The sequence below is a fragment of the Myxine glutinosa genome, chromosome 10 (assembly GCF_964187855.1).
Source record: "Myxine glutinosa chromosome 10, kmMyxGlut1.1, whole genome shotgun sequence".
NCBI classification, from domain to species: Eukaryota; Metazoa; Chordata; class Myxini; order Myxiniformes; family Myxinidae; genus Myxine; species Myxine glutinosa.
The window spans coordinates 30,280,999-30,306,973 of record NC_136270.1 but is presented as its reverse complement, the minus strand read 5'-3'; the positions used below and the strand labels follow the sequence as shown (position 1 = coordinate 30,306,973).

The 25,975-nt window shown below is 46.9% G+C and overlaps 1 protein-coding gene across 1 annotated transcript; it reads left to right on the top strand.

Annotated features, from left to right (window-relative positions):
• The first annotated feature begins 1,355 nt into the window (after nucleotides 1–1,355).
• On the top strand, nucleotides 1,356–24,565 carry STX8 (syntaxin 8). Its single transcript, XM_068127363.2, has 8 exons — nucleotides 1,356–1,795; nucleotides 10,932–11,031; nucleotides 13,330–13,424; nucleotides 21,421–21,531; nucleotides 21,893–22,023; nucleotides 23,414–23,506; nucleotides 23,909–24,010; nucleotides 24,116–24,565. The coding sequence occupies exons 1-8, from the start codon at nucleotides 1,779–1,781 to the stop codon at nucleotides 24,178–24,180; spliced, it is 714 nt and encodes a 237-aa protein (XP_067983464.2). The 5' UTR covers nucleotides 1,356–1,778; the 3' UTR covers nucleotides 24,181–24,565.
• The last annotated feature ends 1,410 nt before the right edge of the window (nucleotides 24,566–25,975 follow it).

Below are 25,975 nucleotides of genomic sequence, written 5' to 3'. Positions count from 1 at the left end.
CGCTTCCACCGCTCCTTGAAGGCCGCGCTCCGGGCCACCCTCCGCGACGGCGGCTGGGTCGACAGGCTCCCCTTGGTCCTGCTGGGCCTCCGGATGGCGCCCAAGGACGACCTGCGCGCATCCGCGGCGGAGTTTGTCTTCGGACAACCTCTGCGGGTGCCGGGCGAGTTCCTCCCCGATTCCACGGCACCATGGTCCGCGGCGCAGCAGCGCTCCGCACTGCAGGAGACCGCCCGGAGGTTCACCCCGGTACCGACGGCGCACCACGGGTGCCCGCCAACGCACGTCGCCCCGGAGCTTTGCACGGTGGAGTACGTGTTCGTCCGCCACGACGCCCACCGGACACCGCTGCGGCCCCCGTACGACGGGCCCTTCCGCGTGCTGGAGACCGGGGCGAAACACTTCACCCTCGACATCGGCGCGGTACTCCTGACCGCGTTTCCATGGACCGCCTCAAGCCGGCCCACCTCGACGTGGACCACCCCCCGCCTGTGGCCCGGCCCCCGCGGTGGGGCCGCCCCCCGCCGGGCGGACCGCCGGCACCGCCCGGCCCCGCCGGCACGCCCCCCCCGCCCCCCCCCGGTCCTGCACCCATCCCAGGTGCCGCCGGAGGCATCCCAGATGACATCCCGGCATCCCAGACGCCGCCAGCCGCCAGAGGGTGCTTCGGCCGGGTCATCCGTTTGCCCCGCAAACTGACCCTTCAGGTGCGTGGGAATTCTGGGGGGGCGCGTGTGGCGGACACGATGGCGCTGGCGCGGTGTCATCATTCCGCGCACCAAGAGGGTGTTGGCCACGCCCGAGGGGTAGGCGTGGCCCCGGGATATACACGGGGCGCGCAGCCCCGAGCTCGAGCATCTCAGTGCTATAGTTGAGCTTTGCAAATAAAGACTCTTTTTTGGTTACCTGCGTTGTTGCTTCTCTTCTTGGCTAAGAAGTCGTGCGCATAGCACCGCACTTCAACAGTATACTAATAATACTGTACTAACTGCAAAGTCTTCCACAAGCCTCGACTACCGTATGCATACGGGTCAAAAAAAAAGAGAAAGGTTAAGGCCTAAAAGTGAGAATTCGTTTCGTGGATGGCAATGAGCCCTGAATTGTGCTTTGACATTGCAGATGAAACACTGGACTAGGGTTTTTTCCCACATTTATTTTGAGCGGGAAAAAGTTTGACATTTTTCCTTTATCTTTTCTGTCCTTCAAGCTGGTTAATTTTGATCTTTTGAATATGTACATTGGTTGACCATCTCCTCCTGCTTTTTCAGGTATTTTTAAACTCCCCCCAATGCTTACGGGACACGTTGTTTCCGCTTCTGTTTGGTTAGGCTATCCATGATGGTGTACATCGCGTCAGTGCTTTAAAGTTTCGTTATTTTTCCAAAGTACTTGTACATTGGGCCGTTTTCTTCTCACGTTGACAATCAGTGCAAAATTATATATAGTTATTCATTGCTCGGACTTTGAGTACAGAAAGGCAATTTTTATGCTTTTAAAAAACGCCTGTTCTTGTCCAAAAGGAGGAAGCAATAAATAATTTATTTATAAGAAGAGCTGTTAGTTCGTATTTGCTGGGGTAGGCCATTGTAAATGTTTGGACTGTTTTTTTATTTATTTTTAAACTGATAAAATACTTGTAGTATATGAACTTCGTTTTTGTGAACACGGAATTGGAAAAAATATTTTATAATCGACTGGAGATCAAGAAGAATCTCCACAGATAGTCAGAGACTGAGAGAGCCGTTTCTCGTCAAGCTTGGTCATAAAAACTGAATCCTATGGAAGCGGAGAGTTGGTGAGTTAGCGCTTTAGATGTGAAAATGCATTAAGCTGAGCTTTGTTGATTCACACCATTGTAAAACCACGGACTTCACCACTCAGCACAGATTTGTAGTTGTGATATGGTTTGTTATGATATGTACACAACATCATTCGTCACACATTTACACACCATCGAATGGGCTTGACGGATACCCGTCATCGGACACACATTAGCTGGTGGGCCTTGATTATCCCACCGTGTCCTTCGGTGAGAGTAGGCGAGCTATCGCCGGCACCCTGAACAAATTACAAATCCCTCTCCCTGCCTTAACGTACAGGGGGCACTGCATCAACGGCACAGCTGCGCCCTCAGCCAATGAAGCTACCCCGCAGCCTTGTGCTGCATGCCAAAGAAGAAGACACATTAACATTAGCACATACATGATTTACATCTAAATAAGTTTTGGTTGGCCCTCATGTTCACCAAGGTGTTGATGATGCACCTTTCATAAAAAGGAACAAAGTTGGATATTTGAAAAAACCATAAACTTTTTTGCAGGAAGAGTATGTGAGGTTACTTTGCAGGAAGAATAGGTGAGGTTACTTTGCAGGAAGAGTAGGTGAGTCACTTTGCAGGAAGAGTAGGTGAGTTACTTTGCAAGAAGAGTAGGTGAGGTTACTTTGCAGGAAGAGTAGATGAGTTACTTTGCAGGAAGAGTATGTGAGTTACCCTGCAGGAAGAGTAGGTGAGTTACTTTGCAGGAAGAGTATGTGAGTTACTTTGCAGGAAGAGTAGGTGACTTACTTTGCAGGAAGAGTAGGTGAGTTACTTTGCAGGAAGAGTAGGTGAGTTACTTTGCAGGAACAGTAGATGAGTTACTTTGCAGGAAGAGTAGATGAGTTACTTTGCAGGAAGAGTAGATGAGTTACTTTGCAGGAAGAGTAGGTGAGTCACTTTGCAGGAAGAGTAGCTGAGTCACTTAGCAGGAAGAGTAGGTGAGTCACTTTGCAGGAAGAGTAAGTGAGTTACCCTGCAGGAAGAGTAGGTGAGTTACCCTGCAGGAAGAGTAGGTGAGTTACTTTGCAGGAAGAGCAGGTGAGTTACCCTTCAGAAAGAGTAGGTGAGTTACTTTGCAGGAAGAGTAGACGAGTTACTTTGCAGGAAGAGCCGGTGAGTTACTTTGCAGGAAGAGTAGATGAGTTACTTTGCAGGAAGAGCCGGTGAGTTACTTTGCAGGAAGAGTAGATGAGTTACTTTGCAGGAAGAGTCGGTAAGTCAATTTGCAGGAACAGTAGATGAGTTACTTTGCAGGAAGAGTAGATCAGTTACTTTGCAGGAAGAGTAGATGAGTTACTTTGCAGGAAGAGTAGATGAGTTACTTTGCAGGAAGAGTAGGTGAGTTACTTTGCAGGAAGAGTAGATGAGTTACTTTGCAGGAAGAGTAGGTGAGCTACTTTGCAAGAAGAGCTGGTGAGTCACTTTGCAGGAAGAGTCGGTAAGTCAATTTGCAGGAACAGTAGATGAGTTACTTTGCAGGAAGAGTAGATGAGTTACTTTGCAGGAAGAGTAGATGAGTTACTTTGCAGGAAGAGTAGATGAGTTACTTTGCAGGAAGAGTAGATGAGTTACTTTGCAGGAAGAGTAGGTGAGTTACTTTGCAGGAAGAGTAGGTGAGTTACTTTGCAGGAAGAGTAGGTGAGCTACTTTGCAAGAAGAGCTGGTGAGTCACTTTGCAGGAAGAGTATATGAGTCACTTTGCAGGAAGAGTCGGTAAGTCAATTTGCAGGAAGAGTAGATGAGTCACTTTGCAGGAAGAGTCGGTAAGTCAATTTGCAGGAAGAGTAGATGAGTCACTTTGCAGGAAGAGTAGGTGAGTTACTTTGCAGGAAGAGTAGATGAGTTACTTTGCAGGAAGAGTAGATCAGTTACTTTGCAGGAAGAGTAGATCAGTTACTTTGCAGGAAGAGTAGGTGAGTCACTTTGCAGGAAGAGTAGATGAGTTACTTTGCAGGAAGAGTAGATGAATTACTTTGCAGGAAGAGTAGATGAGTTATTTTGCAGGAAGAGTAGATGAATTACTTTGCAGGAAGAGTAGATGAGTTACTTTGCAGGAAGAGTAGATGAGTTACTTTGTAGGAAGTGTAGATGAGTTACTTTGCAGGAAGAGTAGATGAGTCACTTTGCAGGAAGAGTAGGTGAGTCACTTTGCAGGAAGAGTAGGTGAGTTACTTTGCAGGAAGAGTAGGTGAGTTACCCCCAGCACCTTGAACAAATGACAGATTTGTGGCACTTTAAATCAAATGTCAGACCTGGCCAGTGGATTCATGAGATCACAAGAAGGTTGGTGGAAATAACTGAAACTGTTAAATAAGTTGTATTGGTGGTAGTGATGGTAGTAGTAATAGTAGACATCACCATTAAATAAATAAATAATGCATTCTAAGAGGTCCAGTATGTGTAATGTGAGCTGCAACAAACACTCGCACACATGCAGACAAACACATGAGACAACATCAGACTTGGCTTGAGACAAACAGGGCCTCTGATCTTCGGACAGTGATGTTACGGGGCACTCTGGGTACCGGAGACGTCATCATCTCCATGATATCTCTTTTTTCTCCTTACTTTGCAGAGCAATTTTATAGAAATACCTCTCTCCACATGAATGCTGATCGATGGGGTTGTCTATGCTCTGCTGATCGATGGGGCTTGTCTATGCTCTATTCTTTAAATGTTTAGCTTCGAGCAAGGAAGCAGCATGTACAATTTTATCTTAAAGTCTTTGGTATGACTCAGCCGGGGTCAGAATCGAGATACCAACCTCGGAGACTAACCATTTTCTACTGTTAACATTCATTTGAAGCTCTTTGTTAGTATTCGTAAACTTATTGGGTTTTTGTTTTATCTGAGGCTTATTGTCTCTTTACCTTTGCCACCGAAGGTGGGCGCAGGTTATGTTTTCGCCCATGTCTGTGAACAGGTTATCTCAAAAAGTTGTTGATGGATTTGGATGAACCTTGGTGGACAGGTTGAGTATGTGACAAGGGCGAATTGATTGGATTTTGGTGAAAATCTGGTTACAGGAATTTTTAGTGATTCTTCACCGTTGAGTGATGGGTCCAAAAACGATAAATAACAAGAAGACGTCGTGCGGAGCAAGATACTAGAAACCCCTCCCCCCCCCCCCCCCCTCAAAAAAAGTTTCCATTGATACAGCAAATTGTCCATTTCATGAAGATTAAAATTTACGATCTTGATCAAAGCTCGTGTCAACAGGATGAAAATTGACGATTTTTCAGATGAAAAATGATGATTTTAGAAGTTTGACCTTGAGTTGACCTTTAACCTCAAAAATAGTTGGTTTCCCAATTCAGTGAGGCAATACACAAACGCTGTTCTATTTTCAAGTCAATCGGATGAAAATTTATGAGTTTTCAGATGAAAATTAATGATTTTGGAAGTTTGACCTAGAGTTGACCTTTGACCTTTTGCCCTAAAAAATAGTTGCTTTTCCTATTTAGTGACACAATGTGCAAATGCTGTTCAATTTCCAAGTCGATCAGATGTAAATCGACGGTTTGTTTCGATGAAAATTTATGATTTTGGAAGTTTGACCTTCAGTTGACCTTTGGCTTTTGACCTCAAAAATAGTTGGTGTCCCAATTCAGTGAGGCAATATGCAAATGTTGTTCAATTCTCAAGTAAATTGGATGAAAATTGATGGTTTTTCAGATGTAAAGTGATGATTGTGGAGGTTTGTCCTTGAGTTGACCTTTGACCTTTTGACCTCAAAAATAGTAGGTTTCCCAATTTAGTGACTCGATATGCAGATGCTGTACAAGTTTCAAGTCAATCGGTTGAAAATTGACGGCTTTTCAGATGAAAATTGATGATTTAAAAAATTTGACCTTGAGTTGACCTTTGACCTTTTGACCTCAAAAATAGTTCATTTCCCAATTTAGTGACTTGATATACAAATGCTGTTCAATTTTCAAGTCAATCGGATTTAAAATGGCGATTTTAGAAATTTGACCTCCAGATGACCTTTGACCTCAAAATCAATAGGCTTCTCAATTGGGACGACCTATACAACTTGGTGAAGTTTCGTGACGATCGGTTTTGAATTGTGACCTGTAGGCCGGTGACAAACAGACAGAACCACAAACGCAACCGACCAATATACGTACTTGAAAAATCTTCGATTTTGCAAGTAACAAGATATCTCAAAAAGTTATGTACGACTTATGACAAAACTCGGTACCTGAGTTGCTCAGGTGACAAGAACAAGCTGATTAGATTTTGGTTCAGGTTCAGATCCAGATGCGGCCGATCAGTGGGATACAAAACGTAACAAAACGGATCTCGCGAGATCACGGCGAGGTCACGTCTTTTCGAAGCTGGTCCATGCGCTCACGCTTTCGAAGCTAAGTGATCTTTCTCAATTGTGTTTTTGTCGAGACTGTATCTATCTTTCGGTGTATGTACCTAGAGCGTATCTTTTGGAAAATTTTTGGTCCTAATTTTTCGTACATGTATACACAATCGTCGGTTAATGCGTATCGAGTATTCTGCGGCCTAATACTCGTAGGCTTAGGCTACCGTACCGTCTCCGACCTTGTGGTTTTGTTTTTCTCTCAGCGATTCGTCGAATGCGCTGCAATTATTTTCGTTCTCTGTTTCGTCCCAGTCGTTCACCCCATACCTCCTTGTTTAATATCTCTACTCAAAAAAAAAAAACCCCAAAATTTTTTTTCCTTCCCAGGTCTTATTCGTTTATTTGTTGTTCTTATTTGTTCGTTCGTTCTTCGTTCGCGATCACGCGATCACATGGTTAGAAATGTATAATCTCTCCCCTGAACAACTATTTTCTCTCATATATTATAACACCCTTTTCTTCTTTTCCTACAAAAGGATGCTTTCATCTTGCTCACCAAATCGATTCATTCCAAAATATATATATAATACCATCTCTTACAGTTCCTCCTTTCTACATTCCCTAAACTATCCAGAACTCCACCCCTCCTTCAGTGTCCTCAAACGTATTTTTGACTCGAAGGTCTCAAACTCATTTTGCAAAAAATGTTCGTTTCCCATGAATCGTACACTTTTCAAAATCCAATCTCACCCCTCCCCTCCAAATCCTCCCCATCACCCATCCCTTTCAAATCTCCCCCCTTGCCCCTTCCCTCCCCTCCCTCCTAAACTCCCCCCACACCCCTCCCCTCCGAGACTCTCCCTCGCTCCTCCCCTCCTAGACTCCCCTCTCACCCCTCCTCCTCAAAGCATCCTCCCTGCTTCTTCCCCCTCGTCAAATAACACCTCACTGTGCCTCACCCAATCTCCATCAAACCTTTTGTCCGCCCCATTCTTCCCTTTCTCCAAGCTATTCTGAAATCTCTGAAATCTCTGACACACCTTCAACAGCTCTCCCTACCTCTTCCTCCTCTTCCACATCTTACCCTACCCCTCCCCCCCTGTTCTGGACCCGATGCTCCCCCTTCCTCTTCATTAACGGTATGGACCTCAAACATCTGGGGCCTCCGCTCAAACTTGACTGATCTCTCCATACAGGTTGCTTCTGACAAACCAGATGTGATCTGCTTAACAGAAACTTTCCTCCTTCATGATGTCTCTGATGCCTTGGTATCTCTCCCAGGTTACTCCCTCCTCCGGTATGATAGACCTGAGCCTCGTCCTGGAGGTGGGGTTGCTATCTTTATAAAAAACTCTCTTCCTCACTCGCCCTCCACTGCCCTCTCTCCACCTCACCCCCAGGAATACCTTTGGCTACGGCTTCCCCTTCGCTCCCACCTTTTGTTCATATGTGTGTTGTACCGTCCACCAAACAGCGATGACTCCATCTACATCTCGCTGTCTGATAATATGGACCAACTTCTATCTACCCATCCCAACTCTCTCTTCCTCATATGTGGTGATTTCAATTGTCACCATGCCAGTTGGCTGGGTGTGGGTACCTCTCTCACCAGCCATGGCTCTTCAGCAAAGGACTCTGCAACTCACTGGGACTGACACAATCTGTCAATTTCCCGACCCGGATCTCAGTCAACGGAGCATCTTCTCTTCTGGATTTGGTTATGACAAACTTCCCTGAAAATGTCTGCTGCTCTTCTTCTGCTCCAATCGGCTCATCTGATCATGTGCTTGTCAAAGTGGACATCTCTCTGACCATTCTCAGAGAGCCTCCTCAGCGTCGACGAGTCTGGCATTTCACTCAGGCCAACTGGCACGGTCTTCAAGCAGCCATCAATCATCTGGACTGGTCTCCCATCTCTACCGCCTCTGACATCAACTCATCCTGGGAATTCTTTCAAAGTAAATTGCTCTCTCTCATGCACAGATTTATCCCATCTCGTCTTCAGTTGTCATACCCTTCCTCCCGTCCATGGTACACGGAATCTTGTGGTGAGGCTGTTGCCCTGAAACAACTTGCTTTCGTCTCCTGGAAAGCAAATCCAACGGAAGGAAATCTCATTTCCTTTCACAAAGCCCGAAACAAGTGTGTGTCCACCCTCAGGAGAGCCAGGAAACAATATCTCACCGTTGTCAAGACCGAACTCTCTTATCTGTCTCCCTCTTCCAAATCCTGGTGGCGTCTGGTCAAATCTGTTTCTGGTGTTTGTTCCCCCTCCATCCCCTCCCTCACCTCAAACGGCTTAACGGCTGACTCCGCACGTGAAAAAGCTGAATGCCTCAACTCTGTGTTTGCCTCTAAATCTTGTGTCCCAAACCCATCCCTCTCTGTACCCACCGTACCCAGTCGTACCCAGCTGCTCCTGGACTCTGTGTCCTTTCCTCCTGACAAGGTGGAAACGTTTCTGTCAACCCTCGACTCTGATTCTGCAACTGGTCCTGACGGCATCAGCCCACGGCTCCTAAAATCATGTTCTTCCACTCTTTCACTCCCTCTTTCTGTTCTCTTCACCCTCTCTTTTGCTCAAGGTCATCTGCCATCTGCTTGGAAATCAGCCAACATCACCGCTTTGCACAAAAAAGGTGCAAAAACAGATCCCAGCAACTACAGACCAATCAGCCTTCTCCCAATTATCAGCAAAGTCATGGAATCCATCATTGCTTCAGATATGAAATCTTTCCTCTTCTCCAATGGCTTGACCTCTGATCATCAATTTGGTTTCAGACCTGGTCACTCTACTCTGGACATGCTGCTTCTGCTTTCTCAACAATGGATGGAGGTCCTCAACGCCAAACAGGAAATTAGAGCTGTCTCCCTTGACATTTCACGTGCCTTCGATACGGTCTGGCACCCTGCTCTGCTCACCAAACTCTCCTCCTTTGGTATCCATGGAAATCTCCACGCATGGCTGGCGGACTTCCTCTCTGGTCGTAGTCAACGTGTGGCCCTGAATGGGTTTCTCTCATCTCCTCTTCCTGTTCAGGCTGGAGTTCCCCAAGGTAGTGTTCTGGGCCCTGTGCTTTTTCTGGTCTTCATCAATGATCTCTCTGACTCTCTTGAAAATCCTCTCTATCTCTTTGCTGACGACTCTACTCTCTGTCGCTCCATTCCTCATCCCTCAGATCGGCAGTCTGCAGCCTCCTCACTCTCTGCAGACCTGGACAAAATCACAGACTGGGCAAACAAATGGAACATGTCTTTCAATCCTGATAAATCTCACACTCTTACGATGTCTCTCCGAAAAGACCGACTGGAAAACCCTCCCATCCACTTTCTGAATAATCCTCTCCAAGAAGTTCTGTCACTCAAGCTTTTGGGTCTTACTATTTGCCATGATCTTTCCTGGGAAAACCACATTTCAAATCTGACCTCCAAAGCCAGTCGCCGACCGGGCATCCTCCGTCGTGCGAAGTCCTTCCTTGGCACACCTGAGCTCCTCACCACATACAAGGCTTTCATCCGCAGCTCTATGGAATACTGCTCTCCCCTCTGGTCTGGTGCTCCTGCCTCACACCTAGCCCGTCTTCACGCTGTTGAAACCAAAGCGTTCAGAATCATTGGAATCTCCCACGATGAAGCTAACTCCAAGGGCCTTTCACTCACTCACTGCAGGCAGGTTGGTGGTCTTTCCGTCTTCTACCGACTCCTCTCTGGCCTTGCCCCCCCAGCCCTCTCTGGGCTCTGTCCCCCAAATATTCCTACAGGTCGCACAAGATCTGCCTGCAACCCTCTTATGGTTAAACTGCCAAAATCAAGACTTTCTGCTCACCTTCACTCCTTCATTCCTCTTTTCTCCCGCCTCTGGAACAAACTCCCTCACTCTCTTCAATCCCACTCCACCGTCCAGGTCTTTAAAACAGCTGTTCACCACCATCTTTTATCCTCCCCCATCCAAAACCTTGATCTTTTCTACCCCCGCTAATTTCGGTCCCCTTGTGTTTTATACCTCTCCCCCTCCCCCCCCCCCTCCCCTTCCCACGCCTCCTGCCCCCAAGCCCTCTCCCTCCCACACTTCTCCCTGCTCTCAAATGTTGTGGTTGTGTGCTTCCCCTTCTCTCCCCATCTTGTCTTCCGCTCCCTCTTTTTGTATATTTTGTTTGTCTGGTTGATTTGTTTGTGAAATAAATGTTAGCTCTTTCACGAGCCTCGATTCAGTATACAAAAAAAACTTCTTCAGCCTGGCGGAGGTGTGCTCGCTACCGAGTGCCGTTCTACTTTCCCATGTATGTTTTTGCCGACATGTTGCACCATTCAAATACTGCTTTTCGCACATACCAGACATTGAATAATGTAAAGCAAGGAACGAAAAATAAGCTAGATAATGACAAATAAGCTAGATAATACGTTATCATTGAAAATTGGACACCTTGTTTGAGAGGAAGCACAGGTGACAACGAGAAATATATCTAAACACATGCATGGATTAATAGGTGCAGAATATGTTTTATGAACAGGTAGCCCAGGTAGCCTTAAGGTGTATCTTTTTTCCATTCAAAGTACGCTGTCAGAGTACAGGTGCTCTTTAGTCATTTATATTGCTCAACTGATATTCTCGAGCGATTTATTGCTTTCTATGCCCGCTGTAATAAACAATAAACCATACGTAAACACGTCTGCGTTTCCATGTTGGTGTCGGTCAAGCCAGTGGCAGCAACCAGATCAGGGATGCTTTTGTCAGATGCACAGGTTGTCATCATTGAGTGTTGAGTGTAATTCTGGGGTGATTTGGTTTGGCAGGCACCTGCAGTTCGAGGTTGCTCGCCGCCTGGCGCAGGACATTGCAGAGAAGCTGCATGAGAAACAACGTGGAGAGAGCGACTCAAGCGGTGCTGCTAAGGTGTTTGGTGCCATCATTTCATTTTGTATGCAGCCTGGAGCTGCCAGTTGCATCATTACTGGGAGTGTGGGTGTGCTACTGATGCAGTGTCTCCTTTCGGTTAGGGCAGGATAATGCCTGCAGTCCAGATGTTGAGTTTTGTGGACCGCATGCTGTCTGCCTTTGCCCCTCTGCCTGTATCTCTTCTCTCGCTTCTTATTATTCTTTCTTGTGTCCTGTCGCTGAGTTGTTGGTCTACAAGGTGAAGTTATCTGTTTTTAGCCAGCCTCAGGCCCTTGTGGTCAGGTGCTGCAGTTCTTGCCATCCTCCCTTTAGGCGATGTATATATATATGGCAGTCTTGCGCAAGATGATATAAAGTCTGGGGGAAGTCACACTCGCAGCCAGAAGAAATAAGCAAAGTACCAGGAGAACATGTGATGGAATCTCCCAACACCCGTTCAGAGCCGGTTAAGGTGACACCATTCCTTCTTCGGCAGATCACAACTAGGGGTTTTGGTGGAACAAGGAAGGTGCTGTAGACGGCCGCTGGGTAGGTAGTTAGGCCATTGCTTCGTCTGCCACGTATGCATGCTCAGGCCATCATCTGCTGTGATATAGGTTTGAGATACTCCAGTAAAGCCTTGCGGCTCTTCAATCTTGGGAGCGGGGAGGGAGGGGTGGGGAGAGTAGATGTTGTCTTAACTTGTTGTGCAAGGGTGGTCGGGGTTCTGAAATGCATTGAGGGCTGCTTGTTTAGTGATGGCTCTTCATCTCATGTGATGGGGATGGATGCCTGTAAGAACTGGGAGGTGATGGGGGAGTAGGGTGAAGGCATCCACTGATGACCCTTAAGAAAGTGTTGAGGTGCACATCTACCTTCTTAGTGTGGCTCCTTCCCCATGCGGACACGCAGTATTCTGCAGGGGTGTGCATCAGAGCAAATGTTGACGTGCGTAAGGTAGTGAAATCAGCTCCACAGTCATGGCCAGAAAGTGTGTGGATGAGGTTACCTCTTGCAGCAGTTTTCCCTGCTGCCTTTGTCTGCATGCTGCCTGAAGGCCAGGGACCAGTCGACTTGCACGCCAAGGTAGGAAGGAGCATGCATGAAGGGAAGCCGGATGTTATTGAGCTGGACTTCTATCTGCCTGTCTGAGTTACTGTTTGGAAGGTAGAAAACAGAACAGACTGACTTCTGGAATTTGAAACGTAGGTACCATTGGTGGTAGTAGCGATCCATAGAAGCAACGTCTCGGCTGAGAGTGGCCTCCACTTCCTGAAAAGACTTGCTGTAATACAGGATCGCAAGGTCATTGTCGTTGACAAGTTTAGTACCTGGTTTCTCAGGGAGGTCTGATTTGTACATGTTTAACAGCAGGGGAAAAGTGATAACTCGGTCTTTGTCACCCTCTTTCTCATCTATTATTCCTTGTAGGCCATGTTCATATCAGATTTAACCCATAAAAGTTGATTTTGATTCGGTTGTAATAAACAACGCGGACAAACGGTTAAGATAAATCAAACTTTTATTATCTTTTCTTCAGACTGAAATTTCTCCAAACCTGTGACAAGTATAACACAAAAACATGTTAAAACTTCACTTACCTGAAAATATCTCACTTTTTTGTATGCAGAGTCGAGGCTTGTGGAAGAGCGCGAACACCAAATGGATCAGGACACAACAGGATAAAAGGAACAGTAGTGAGAAATGTATTTTGATGAGTATGTAATTAATTAATGAAAGAGTTGATATCACGTCTTGGGTTTGATCTGAAATAGCACTCCTGGGGCAATTGACCCAAGTCGTTAATTGGTCTGATAGACCGATAGGGCGCGGTGCGTAACACTGATTTGCTCGGCCAATTAATATCCGTTACGCAGTCGCCGACGGTTCCCCATCTGCTTCATTCATCTCACAGGTACGGTAAACAGACCCTGAGCACGAAGGTCCAGCCAGAGGCAAGTGTTGTAGAAGGCATCCGAGCTCTTTTGATAAACACGTCAGCCTTTCGGAGTTATCCGGGCCGCATCCGTAACACTGACTTCAATACTATGCGCAGTACAGACATTACACAAACACACAATATGCATCATAACGGGCACAGAACTGGAAATAATTATTAACCGAATCAAGATAACAGCTGAGAATAGGAAATAGATTCTCAAATGTAGAATCGTCTAAGCCTCAACCATAGTTTCCTGTTATTTATTTTGCTTATTTTTACACTGACCCTCCCCCCCCCCCCACCCCCACCCCCCACTTCCCCACTCCACTTCCATCCCCCGGCCTCCCCCACATATTTCTTTCCACTATTCATAGCTCACGGTCTCCATTCGATCATCATTGCAAGGCCTCAACAGAGACATCGCACGTCTGTCAGACTCATTGATTCAAACTTCAACTTCCAAGTCCATGTATCCTTGTGGTGTTGCTGTTAGCTGGTGTATGATAATGCTGACGGGTGGAGGAAACATTATACGAGTCGTTTTGGATGACCCATATCCAGCAGTAAGTCAACTACTTTGTGGGAATGCACAATCACAATTTTAAAGGTTATTACAAAAAATTCGCTTTCCCAAGTTTGTAAAGTGAAGTGACAAACTGGCATGGATAGCAACTGGGAATTAAAATCTTTTCACTTCTGGTGTAAATCTGAACTTGGTCGTCCTTAGCTATCATTGCAGAAAATAGACTTGCTTGATTGGTATGCCTCTGCAGCCGAAGGCCGGAGGCATGTTTTTTGGTTGTCCATCCGTGCGTGTGTTTTATTTTGCTACCACGATAACTTGTGAACTACTGAAATGATTTCAACGGACGTACAGTCGTGGCCAAAAATATTGGCACCCTTGCACTTTTTTCAAATAACTCACAATTTCCTCTAGAAATAAGTTGAAATTGACAAAAGTATTTGGTCTCCACAATTCTTTATTTCACTGTTAATATTAAAGAACCTTTGTTTTAGATTCAGAATCTGTTTTAGATTCAGATTTCTGTTGCCCAGAAACAACTTGCCTTCGTCTCCTGGAAAGCAAATCCAACGGAAGGAAATCTCATTTCCTTTCACAAAGCCCGAAACAAGTGTGTGTCCACCCTCAGGAGAGCCAGGAAACAATATCTCTCCGTTCTCAAGACCGAACTCTCTTATCTGTCTCCCTCTTCCAAATCCTGGTGGCGTCTGGTCAAATCCGTTTCTGGTGTTTGTTCCCCCTCCATCCCCTCCCTTACCTCAAACGGCTACACAGCTGACTCCGCACGTGAAAAAGCTGAATGCCTCAACTCTGTGTTTGCCTCTAAATCTTGTGTCCCAAACCCATCCCTCTCTGTACCCACCATACCCAGTCGTACCCTGCTGCTCCTGGACTCCGTGTCCTTTCCTCCTGACAAGGTGGAAAAGTTTCTGTCAACCCTCGACTCTGATTCTGCAACTGGACCCGACGGCATCAGCCCACGGGTCCTAAAATCCTGCTCTGCTGCTCTATCTCACCCTCTCTCTGTTCTCTTCACCCTCTCTTTTGCTCAAGGTCAACTGCCATCTGCTTGGAAATCAGCCAACATCACCGCTTTGCACAAAAAAGGTGCAAAAACAGATCCTAGCAACTACAGACCAATCAGCCTTCTCCCAATTATCAGCAAAGTCATGGAATCCATCATTGCTTCTGATATGAAATCTTTCCTCTTCTCCAATGGCTTGATCTCTGATCATCAATTTGGTTTCAGACCAGGTCACTCTACTCTGGACATGCTGCTTCTGCTGTCTCAACAATGGATGGAGGTCCTCAATGCCAAACAGGAAATTAGAGCTGTCTCCCTCGACATATCACATGCCTTCGACACGGTCTGGCACCCCGCTCTGCTCACCAAACTCTCCTCCTTTGGTATCCATGGAAATCTCCACGCATGGCTGGCGGACTTCCTCTCTAGTCGTCGTCAACGTGTGGCCCTGAATAGGTTTCTCTCATCTCCTCTTCCTGTTCAGGCTGGAGTTCCCCAAGGCAGTGTTCTGGGCCCCGTGCTTTTTTCTGGTCTTCATCAATGATCTCTCTGACTCTCTCGAAAATCCTCTCTATCTCTTTGCTGATGACTCCACTCTCTGCCGCTCCATTCCTCTTCCCTCAGATCGGCAGTCTGCTGCCTCCTCACTCTCTGAAGACCTGGACAAAATCACAGACTGGTCAAACAAGTAGAACATGTCTTTCAATCCTGACAAATCTCACACTCTTACTATGTCTCTCCGAAAAGATCGACTGGACAACCCTCCCATCTACTTTCTCAACAATCCTCTCCAAGAAGTTCTGTCGCTCAAGATTTTGGGTCTCACTATCTGCCATGATCTTTCTTGGGAAAACCACATTTCCAAGCTGGCCTCCAAAGCCAGTCGCCGACTGGGCATCCTCCGTCGTGCGAAGTCCTTCCTCGGCACACCTGAGCTCCTCACCACATACAAGGCTTTCATCCGCAGCTCAATGGAATACTGTTCTCCCCTATGGGCCGGTGCTCCTGCCTCACACCTAGCTCGGCTTCACGCTGTTGAAACCAAAGCTTTCAGAATTATTGGAATCTCCCGCGATGAAGCTATCTCTGAGGGCCTTTCACTCACTCACCGCAGGCAGGTAGGTGGTCTTTCTGTCTTCTACCGACTCCTCTCCGGCCTTGCACCCCCAGCTCTCTGTGCTCTGTCCCCCAAATATTCCTACAGGTCGCACAAGATCTGCCAGCAACCCTCTGATGGTTAAACTGCCGAAATCTCGGCTCTCCGCTCACCTTCACTCTTTCATTCCTCTTTTCTCCCGCCTCTGGAACAAACTCCCTCACTCCCTTCAATCCCACTCCTCCCTCCAGGTCTTTAAAACAGCTGTTCACCACCATCTCTTATCTTCCCCCATCCAAAACCTTGATCTTTTCTACCCCCGCTAATTCACCCCAGATCCACCTTGTTTGAAATTCCAACTTCTTTCCTGGAAGTCCTGGCAGTGTCCATATGTTTTATACCTCTCCCACTGCCCCCTTCCCACGCCCCCCCCCCCCCCAAAGCCCTCGCCCTCTCTCAGATCTCTCGATGTCTCCATGTCTCTCGGTCCCTGCTCTCAAATGTTGTGTTTGTGTCCTTCCCCCTCTCTCCCCATCTTGTCAACCGCTCCCTATGTTATATGTTTTATGTGTCGGTTTGTCTTTCTGTGTGATTAATGTTCGCTCTTTCACGAGCCTCGATCTTGTATACAAAAAAAAAAAAAAAAAAAAAAAAAAAGAAAAGAACTTAATATACCCTTTTAAATCAGAAAATAAAAAGAAATGGCATTGACAAAATTATTGACACCTTTGGACAAAATTGGTAGTATTCTTTTTGGTAAAATTAGTAATTGCCTTTGGACAAAATAACTGCAGTCAAGCTTCTGCTGCTCGACCGGCTTTCGAGAGGAGAGAGTGCGGCCTCTGTGGGCAGGCATTATGGCGTCAACGAATCCACCGTTCACTACATACGGAAGAAGGAGAAGGCGATTTGTAAGAGTTTGAGAAGGCGGGCAGTGATGAGGAAGAGGTGCTGAGGTCCCACCTCACAGTCCAGTCCAGTTGCTGCAGGACATGCGGGCGCTTGCGCCTTGCGGACAGAGTGCAAGACACTGACCCAGTCGTGGAGAGGTACCTCAAGTTCAAGAGGGGCTTGGATGATGTGCTGCTCCCGTACAAAGAGCTACATCAAAATGTTGGGCAATGTGTCAGGCAGCTCCCCATTACCCATTTCTTCAGCCCTGGGGCCATCAACCATCAATAATCAAGAGCTGGGGCAATCAAGACCATAAACACCCTCTCCTGCTTTCCTCTCAGCATCCTCACCAGCATTCTCACCAGCGTCCTCACCTTCTCCTATCTCTCCCTTGGTGCACGATTTTGCTGTACCATCATTTGGGTTGCCCTCAAAGTTCGAGGAATTCATGGGATTTTAATTCATCATCATCATCATCATCATTATCATCACCACCATCATAATCATCATTTGAAAAGTTGCGTGTGTTTGTTAAAGAAAATTTTTTAAACGGTACATGATGGTGTTGTGTTTTTTTTAGTTTCACGCATTCAGCATTCCTTCAATAAATTGGAAATGATACCTGGTGTTGAGGTTTTTTTTAGCTCACCTGGAACGAGGTTCAGGTGAGCTTATGCGATGGCGCGTCGTCCGTCCGTCCGTAAACACTTGAAACTTCTTCTCCGAAACGGCTGATGGGATTGCAACCAAATTTGGCACAAATGATATTTGTTGTGTTGTGACTAAAGTTTGTTCACGGCATTAAAAATATCGGGGTCAAAGGGGGTTTACCGGGGGTCAAAGTGGATCCAGGTTTGATCCCCCAAAATAGGTATTTGCTTTTCCCTCTGAAACTAAACACACCATTTCGATGAAACTTTACCACAACCTTCAACACCCGTGATGCACCGAAGTTTGTTCACGGCATTAAAAATATCTGCCCCCTTAGTGGTCTATGGGGGGTCAAAGGCGCGTGATGGTAAATATCCCAAAATGTCCGCATAATCAGTGATAGCAAATATCCCAAAATAGATATTTGCTTTCTTCTCTGAAACTACACACACAATTTCGATGAAACTTCACCACAACCTTCATCACCCGTGATGTACCAACTTTTGTTCACGGCATTAAAAAAAAATCTCCCCTTTTGGGGATCTATGGGGGGAGGGGTGGTTGCCCCCCAAAATAGGTATTTGCTGTCTTCCCAGAAACTAGATATGCAATTCTGACGAAACTTAACCACAACCTTAATCACCCGTGTTGTACCAAAGTTGGTCCCTGGCATTTAAAAAATCAGGGTTTAAGGTGGTCTATGGGGGTGGGGGGGCTTGCCCCCCAAAATAGGTATTTGCTTTTTTTCTCAGAACATACACACACAATTTTGATGAAAGTTCACCACAACCTTCATCATCCGCGATGTATCAATGTTTGTTCAAGGCATTGGAAAAATGCTGAGGGTTCTGAGGAGGTATATGGGGTTGGGGGAGGGGGGTGTTCCCGCGTACAATGCCGGCATGAAAACAAACATCGCACAGGCAGGCCGATAGCCACGCCCAGGAGAACTCCTGATTGACAGGGGGGAGGGGCGAGTTGGAGGCAGGTTGCTGATTGAAGAGTAGGGAAGATGAAGGACGTGCCACACGACGACGTGACACCAAAGGCGCTCGGCCAATCAGTGAGAAGGGCGCAGAAAGGCCAGTAAGAAGCTACGCACTGGTTGGAGAAGAAGCACCGGTGACGTATAAAGGCGGGAAAGGTCACAAGGAAAGGAGGCACTGATTGGCAGAGGAAGAGGGCTGACATCAGAGAACGAGCGATAAAACAACTGGCTCGCCGGCATTTTAGCCCTTCTCGTTTTGGCTTCCATCCTGCTCGGACCTCTTCCCTGTTTGCCTTTCGTTCCCGTTTGGACCTCTTCCCTTTGCCCTCTTGCGTTGGACTGTCCCTTTGCACTGGACCTTCTGTTGTGTTGGACCTCGTCCCGTTTGGACCCTCACATGTTGGACGTTGGAAAGACGTTGGCGTTCCGACTATTCTCTTACCCGGCATTCACGTACGGACCTCGCAAACGATCGCACGGGGATGCGAGGCTTGCCGTGCAGCGGCGTACGTGGGCCTGGTGGAGCGCAAACGGGGACGGAACGAGGCCTACTCCCCGCCAACATCGGAGCCGCGGTCGGACGACTGCGCTCGGAGCCGGACGATTCCTGACGGATGCTGACTGCCAGACAGAGATAAGTCCCCATGAAAGAACACATTTTATTTTATTCTCCTTTCCTTTGTCTTGTATTTGAAGTGAGGTGTGCGGGATCCCGATTTAGGAGCTTTAGTCATTTATCGTCGCGTTCATTGTTCTCGGGTTCCGCAAAATAAACGTGTTTCTTTTTGTACATTTAATTTGGTGATCGCTTGATTTAATCTCCACAGGTTTGAGGGCTGCCGTCAGAACCGTGAGGGAAGGAACTTCAGCATCCTCCCACCATCCTTATCTCCCTCCCTCCCCACGTGTATGAACTCTGCCATATTTGTACTGAACGCCTTCGGAGTTAAAGCTCGCTCGGTTCATCTGTATCCTTGGTCGGTTTTTTAATTGCGAGGAACACGACAATATATATGTATATTGTCCTGTGGTTGGCTCAGTTAACACCGAGAGTACGCCACGGATAGCAATCCAGCTTAAAGAGGCGTTTCCAATTAATGGCGGATCATACGTGAGCAGGGGGGGTTGGGGGAGAATGCCGCTTACCTTCACGGCCCCGCACAGACTTCACCTGTAAATTAATAAATCAACCAAAAACGGATGTAAAATGTACAAACAGAAATATTTATTAACGGCACCCGAGAACAATGGACGCGACGATAAAAACTAAACCCCTCTAATGGAGCGCTCCCACACTTCACTTCAAATACACACAAATGGAAAGGTGAAATAAAGCAATCGTCGTGTTCGGGTGTGGTGCGTCTTATCTGTGTCTGGATGTAGCGTCCGTCAGGAATCGTCCAGGCTCCGGTGTTCACGCTCCGTCAGGCCTCACTGAGCGCCTCGCTCGTGCCGGTCTCGCCCGCTCAGCGGCATGCCTCGCTCGCACGTGAACGCCAGGGAGGAGAATCGACGGCGCTCCAACGTTTCCCCAACGTCCGTCGTAACGCAGGCAATTCGCGGTTCGCAAAGTAAAAGGGCCAAACGGGGAGAAAGGCAAGGGCAGAAGGGAGGTCCAGGCAGGAAAGAAGCCAAAGCGAGAAGAAAAAATGTCGGCGAGCCAGTTGTTTTATTGCTCGTCGGCTGACGTCAGCTCCCTCCCTCTGCCAACCAGTGCGTCGTTTCCTTGTGCCCTTTCGTGCCTTCTCACGTCGCCGGCGCTTCTCCTCCAACCAGTGCGTAGTTTATTGGTAGTGGTTTTGCGCCTTCCTCACTGATTGGCTGAGCGTCTCGCCCTTTGGTGTTACGTCGCGTGACACGTCATTGTTGGTGGCCAATCAGTGTGGCACGTCCTTCATCTTCCTTACCCCCAATCACGGGGAAGCTTTCTGTCCCTTCCCCGACCAATCACACGTCCTTCCCTACTCTGTCAATCGGTGGCCTGCTATTTGCTCGCCCCTCCCCCCTGTCAGCCACGAGCCTTCTTGGACGTGTCTCTCAGCCTGCCTGTTCGATGTCTGCCTGCCATGGCGCCGTAGTGTGCGGTCGCTTCCGGTCTGTTCTTCCAAAGTCATTGTGGCGGCAGGGGAATTTAATTAGTGTGTGCACTCATGGATCTATCTACTGTATGTGATGTATTGCCATAAGGGACACCGGGATAATCACAGAGGGGACTACACACAATGGAATTAGCATAATCTCTAGAACTACTTAACATGCCCCGCCCCCTCATGGCGGGGACACAGATCCAACTTATCCGACATCCGGTCTACACAGAACTTATTACATCGAGATTCTCTAGCACGACAGACGAAGCACCTACCTATGCAGATCTACCTAAATCTATATATGTCCCTACCCAACCGACATAACAATATGTATATGTATAATTATTATTATTATTACTAAGACCAAAAAAAAAATTCTTGTTGCATTTTTAGTTTTTGTCCAATCGGATAGTGATTAAAAAAGAGCAGATAACCTTTGTCGGTTAAGTAATTGCGTGTTTTCCAATTCTTCATGATTCTTGATTTATTTGTCGGGGGCGAATTAAGTGACATCACAGCTGTTGTGGTAGTGCTTATTTAAATAGGGGCCACAGTAATAGACAGTGCTGCTGCTGCAATCGAACAGATGGTACATCACCTTATGGTATGACCATTCACAGGACTTAACGCAATTTAAACTAGAACGTCACTCGGTAAAGCGCATTCCTCCAACAGGCTGAACAGTTTACGTTATGTATCCACTGATAGGCCGGATCTGGGTGTCGGACCTGTACCAAAATCTAATCTGTTGTTCTTGTCACCTAAACAACTCATCCACCAAGTTTTGTCATAAAGTCATCCATAACATTTTGAAATATTGCACTATATATCGTTTTTGGCCCTATATCTCAATGGTGAAGAATCATTGAGAAATTAAATAATACTCTTATCCAGATCCCTATTCGAATCTTCATCAAAACCGAGCCAATTCTTCCTTGTCACTCACCAACCTATCCATCAAGTTTCGTCCAAATCCGTCTCATAACTTTTTGAGATATCCTGTTCACAGACAAACAGACAGACAGGTGTGAAAACGTAACCTCCATCCACCTTTGGTGGCGGAGGTCATGATTCCTATATGTGGTTTAAGTAACAGCGAATGGGAATGTGTGCTACTATTGATATAGCATTGCCATTGATGTCACATTTGGGCTGATAGACAACAGGCATTAGACAGTTGGTTCCTTGATAGGTGTGTGCAGCACTCAGCGCGAAGCCGAGCGTCGTCAAAACTTACTCGACGATCTGAGGACGCGGAGTCGACAAATGGAGGGCATGTTGGAAGGCAATCCAGGCCAGCTGGAGTTTGGCAGGTTGGCATGCACATTACATAAGAACTTTGAGAAATCTCACCCAGTCTTGTAATTGAATGTCTTGCAGAACTTTTTAGCATTTTGTCATGAGGTTCATGACCCTGTGATTGTACAGTTGTTTGTCACGGTGACCTTATTCAGTCAAATAGGCATCAAGCTTTGTTTCCCCCCCCCACAGCCCACATCGCTTGTTTGCTGCGTATCTTGCGATAGCAATGTAGATTTTGATACACCGCAAAAAAACCTCCACAGCGATCTTCAATCTGTTTGCTTCACAAGGAGACAAAATGGCTGTTTGGAGCCAACAATCGAAGCAGGGAACCACGGTTATGTTTCTGTATGATGTGTCTGTTTTGGGCAGGGCCGGCTTATTTGGAGGTCCGGGCGGCAGCCGAGTTGGCACCGAGAGTACATGGGGCAACGAGGAACCGGAGGAGATGCGTGGTCTGAGCTTCAGTCAGATAAGGCAGCAGCAACAGCAGGTTATCCAGGGTTCGTTCAGGCATTGTTATTCGCAGCACACCATTGCAGTACATCTAGCGCTTCATTAATCGACCAGCAGCGATATTATTCCTGTGCATCTCTGCTTATCTACATCCTTTTCATTGTGCAATCAGCTATTACCTCATCTAAAATGAGAAACTTCCATCTTTTTGTGTATCTGTCACACTTATGATAATAAAAATGGTACCGTTGGAAAGCTAATGATCAATTTATTTCGAACAAAAGTTACTGTCCATTTAAACATCAAGATGCCTGTTTTTGAAAGCCTGCATGTCTGGCACTGAAGAAGAAGCGGCATAGGAACTTAATGGCAACGGTAACATTTTTATTATTCTACGACAGCAGGAACCCTTAGGCTTAGAATAATGCGTGACAGACCCGGGAGGAGCACACAAAATTATATATAGTAATACTTCTCGAAGCACAGCTTCTGCCCCCCCCCCCCCCCCCCCCCCAATGAATGATTAAGGCCAGAAATGTCCAATTATGACCAGGCAGATATGGAGAGGGCTGGTAGGATGGCCTAGAGGTATGCAGATTCACCTCTAAACTGTCTAGCCTAGGTTTGAATCGCAACCCAGCTATAAACCTTCATCCCGGTGTTTCACAGACAGAGTGATTCATCGGTGTGTGCCGTTGGGACGTTAAACTAGGCCTCCCATCTGCCGGCATTCGTTGGTGGGCATTAAAGATCCCACGGTGTCCTTCGTGAAGAGTAGGCGAGCCATCGCCGGAACCCTGAACAAATGACAAATTCCTGCCTTCACTTCCTGTGTCGGAGTGGCGACACATCCAAGATTGAAACCCCAGCCATATAAACTGATTTGTCAGCACCGACGCTCTGTATACAGCAGGGTTCATGATGTGATCAGATGTAGGGCCAGGCACAAAGTGTTTTGACGGTTTTTAGGATTCCTTCTCCCATATTTCCTCTTCTGACACCTGCTAATTTGACACTGTGATGTACTGTGCCATGATATCGGTTATTATTGTTTCAAGCATGCAGTCCATTTGCATTGTTTTGTTGTCCCCTGTCGCACCGCAGAGCGAAAGGGGGACTATGGTTTTCCCCTCCGTCCGTGTGTGCGTCCGTCCGTCCATGCGTGTGTGCGTGCGTAAGCGAAGGACCGAATTCTAATTTGGTGTGTGGGTGCGACCCACGTCAAAATCCAAGATGGCCGCCGCCATGTATGTCTGACGCCATGTATGTCTGAACCTTGTTCCAGTTGTATTCATGGAGCCCATAACGTTGCTTTATTGACTGTGAGCCCCTTTTGTTTGAAAGAAGTCCCACAGAGTGTATGGTACAGTGAACGGTCCGGTACAATAGTGCTCGTGGGTGAATAGACATTTGAGTTGCCCGCTTCTCCTGCCTCAGAGCAGGACCAAGGACTGGACGCCCTCTCTGCCATCATTGCTCGACAAAAATGCATGGGGGAGAATATTGGCGATGAAATGGACACCCAGAATGGTACGTTTCAGCCATATCGTGGCCATATTTTGTGACCTTCCACGGCCAAAGAATTATAATTCAAAACAAACTGTATGTTTCCCATTCTCAAACAACCTTGATTTTATGGTACCGTAATAAGTTTAGTGATGCTTTTGCAACAACAACAATAAAACATGTCATTGCATGTGTCTTTAGCATGTGCCCTGGCCTTCCGGTGAAGGCTTGTGTTGTAACTTGATGTAACATGTTGTGACATGCTCGAAAGATGTTTGAACTGTTTCAAAGTCCCCGGATTTTACTGATTACTACTTCTTGCTAATACCTGAGTACTACATGCACGATGTTGCTTCACCAATAGAAACACTGTACTTGCTATCAATAGTTCTCCCAAAAATGATAAATTGGAATTTCTCACAACAGAGATAATCGATGATCTCACACATTTGGTGGACAAGACCAACAGTCAAATCCGCCAGGAAACCAAACACGTTGGCACAGTGGACCGTAAAGCTGGCACGTGTGGTGAGTAACCCGTCACACGGCTCGCTCCTTTTTTCTGGTTGTATCGCCGTCAATTATACAAGCCGAAACGTCGGCTTGGAAAGTGAGACACTCCTTTCTTGGCAGGTATGCTCGTGGTGATTGTCCTTCTGCTTGTAGCAATTGTTGTCGTTGCGGCGTGGCCGAAATGAGGAGACCGTCGTGTCCACCTTCCAATGACCAAATTGTGCCTTTTGGGTGCTGGACATCATGGACTTCCCTTGATCCCTCCCCCATCATTTTTACAATCACAAACCCTCTTGTTACCCAGTGCAATATTCCATCCAAAACTGGCCCTCTGATCCCTAATCCCAAATCGACTTCTTTCACTTATCCCTCGTTCCCTTGCATCTGCACCCATTGTTATGGCATTGGGTATCACTTGTTCTAACTTGATTACAGTCATCAAACATAGGACAACACCCACAAACTTTTTAAAATAAAGTAATGTTTCCTTTAAATGACAGAATATCTCAACACCACACAGAAGCATTGTACATTTTGTATGAAAAATGAATAAAAGAACAATTGTCTCGAGTTTATTTTGCGCAAATCTCTGGGTGCTGATATCCCAATCAACAATGCTGTCTTTTCGTTTTTGTTCCTGAGTACTATGTCCGGTGCTTTGTTTTCTATGTTCATGCTGGATGGGATCAGGTCATACGTGAGCATTGTGTCCTTGTTTTCAATGACTGCTTTTGTTTTTGTTTTTTTGTTGTTTTTTTTGGTATACTTAATCGAGGCTCGTGAAAGAGCTAACATTTATTTCACAAACAAATCAACCAGACAAACAAAATATACAAAAAGAGGGAGCGGAAGACAAGATGGGGAGAGAAGGGGAAGCACACAACCACAACATTTGAGAGCAGGGAGAAGTGTGGGAGGGAGAGGGCTTGGGGGCAGGAGGTGTGGGAAAGGGGGGGGGGGGGGTGGGAGAAGTATAAAACACAAGGGGACCGAAATGAGAGGGGGTAGAAAAGATCAAGGTTTTGGATGGGGGAGGATAAGAGATGGTGGTGAACAGCTGTTTTAAAGACCTGGAGGGTGGAGTGGGATTGAAGAGAGTGAGGGAGTTTGTTCCAGAGGCGGGAGAAAAGAGGAGTGAAGGTGAGCAGAAAGTCTTGATTTTGGCAGTTTAACCATAAGAGGGTTGCAGGCAGATGTTGTGCGACCTGTAGGAATATTTGGGGGACAGAGCCCAGAGAGAGCTGGGGGGGCAAGGCCAGAGAGGAGTCGGTAGAAGACGGAAAGACCACCAACCTGCCTGCGGTGAGTGAGTGAAAGGCCCTTGGAGTTAGCTTCATCGCGGGAGATTCCAATGATTCTGAACGCTTTGGTTTCAACAGCGTGAAGACGGGCTAGGTGTGAGGCAGGAGCACCAGACCAGAGGGGAGAGCAGTATTCCATAGAGCTGCGGATGAAAGCCTTGTATGTGGTGAGGAGCTCAGGTGTGCCAAGGAAGGACTTCGCACGACGGAGGATGCCCAGTCGGCGACTGGCTTTGGAGGCCAGATTTGAAATGTGGTTTTCCCAGGAAAGATCATGGCAAATAGTGAGACCCAAAAGCTTGAGTGACAGAACTTCTTGGAGAGGATTATTCAGAAAGTGGATGGGAGGGTTTTCCAGTCGGTCTTTTCGGAGAGACATCGTAAGAGTGTGAGATTTATCAGGATTGAAAGACATGTTCCATTTGTTTGCCCAGTCTGTGATTTTGTCCAGGTCTGCAGAGAGTGAGGAGGCTGCAGACTGCCGATCTGAGGGATGAGGAATGGAGCGACAGAGAGTAGAGTCGTCAGCAAAGAGATAGAGAGGATTTTCAAGAGAGTCAGAGAGATCATTGATGAAGACCAGAAAAAGCACAGGGCCCAGAACACTACCTTGGGGAACTCCAGCCTGAACAGGAAGAGGAGATGAGAGAAACCCATTCAGGGCCACACGTTGACTACG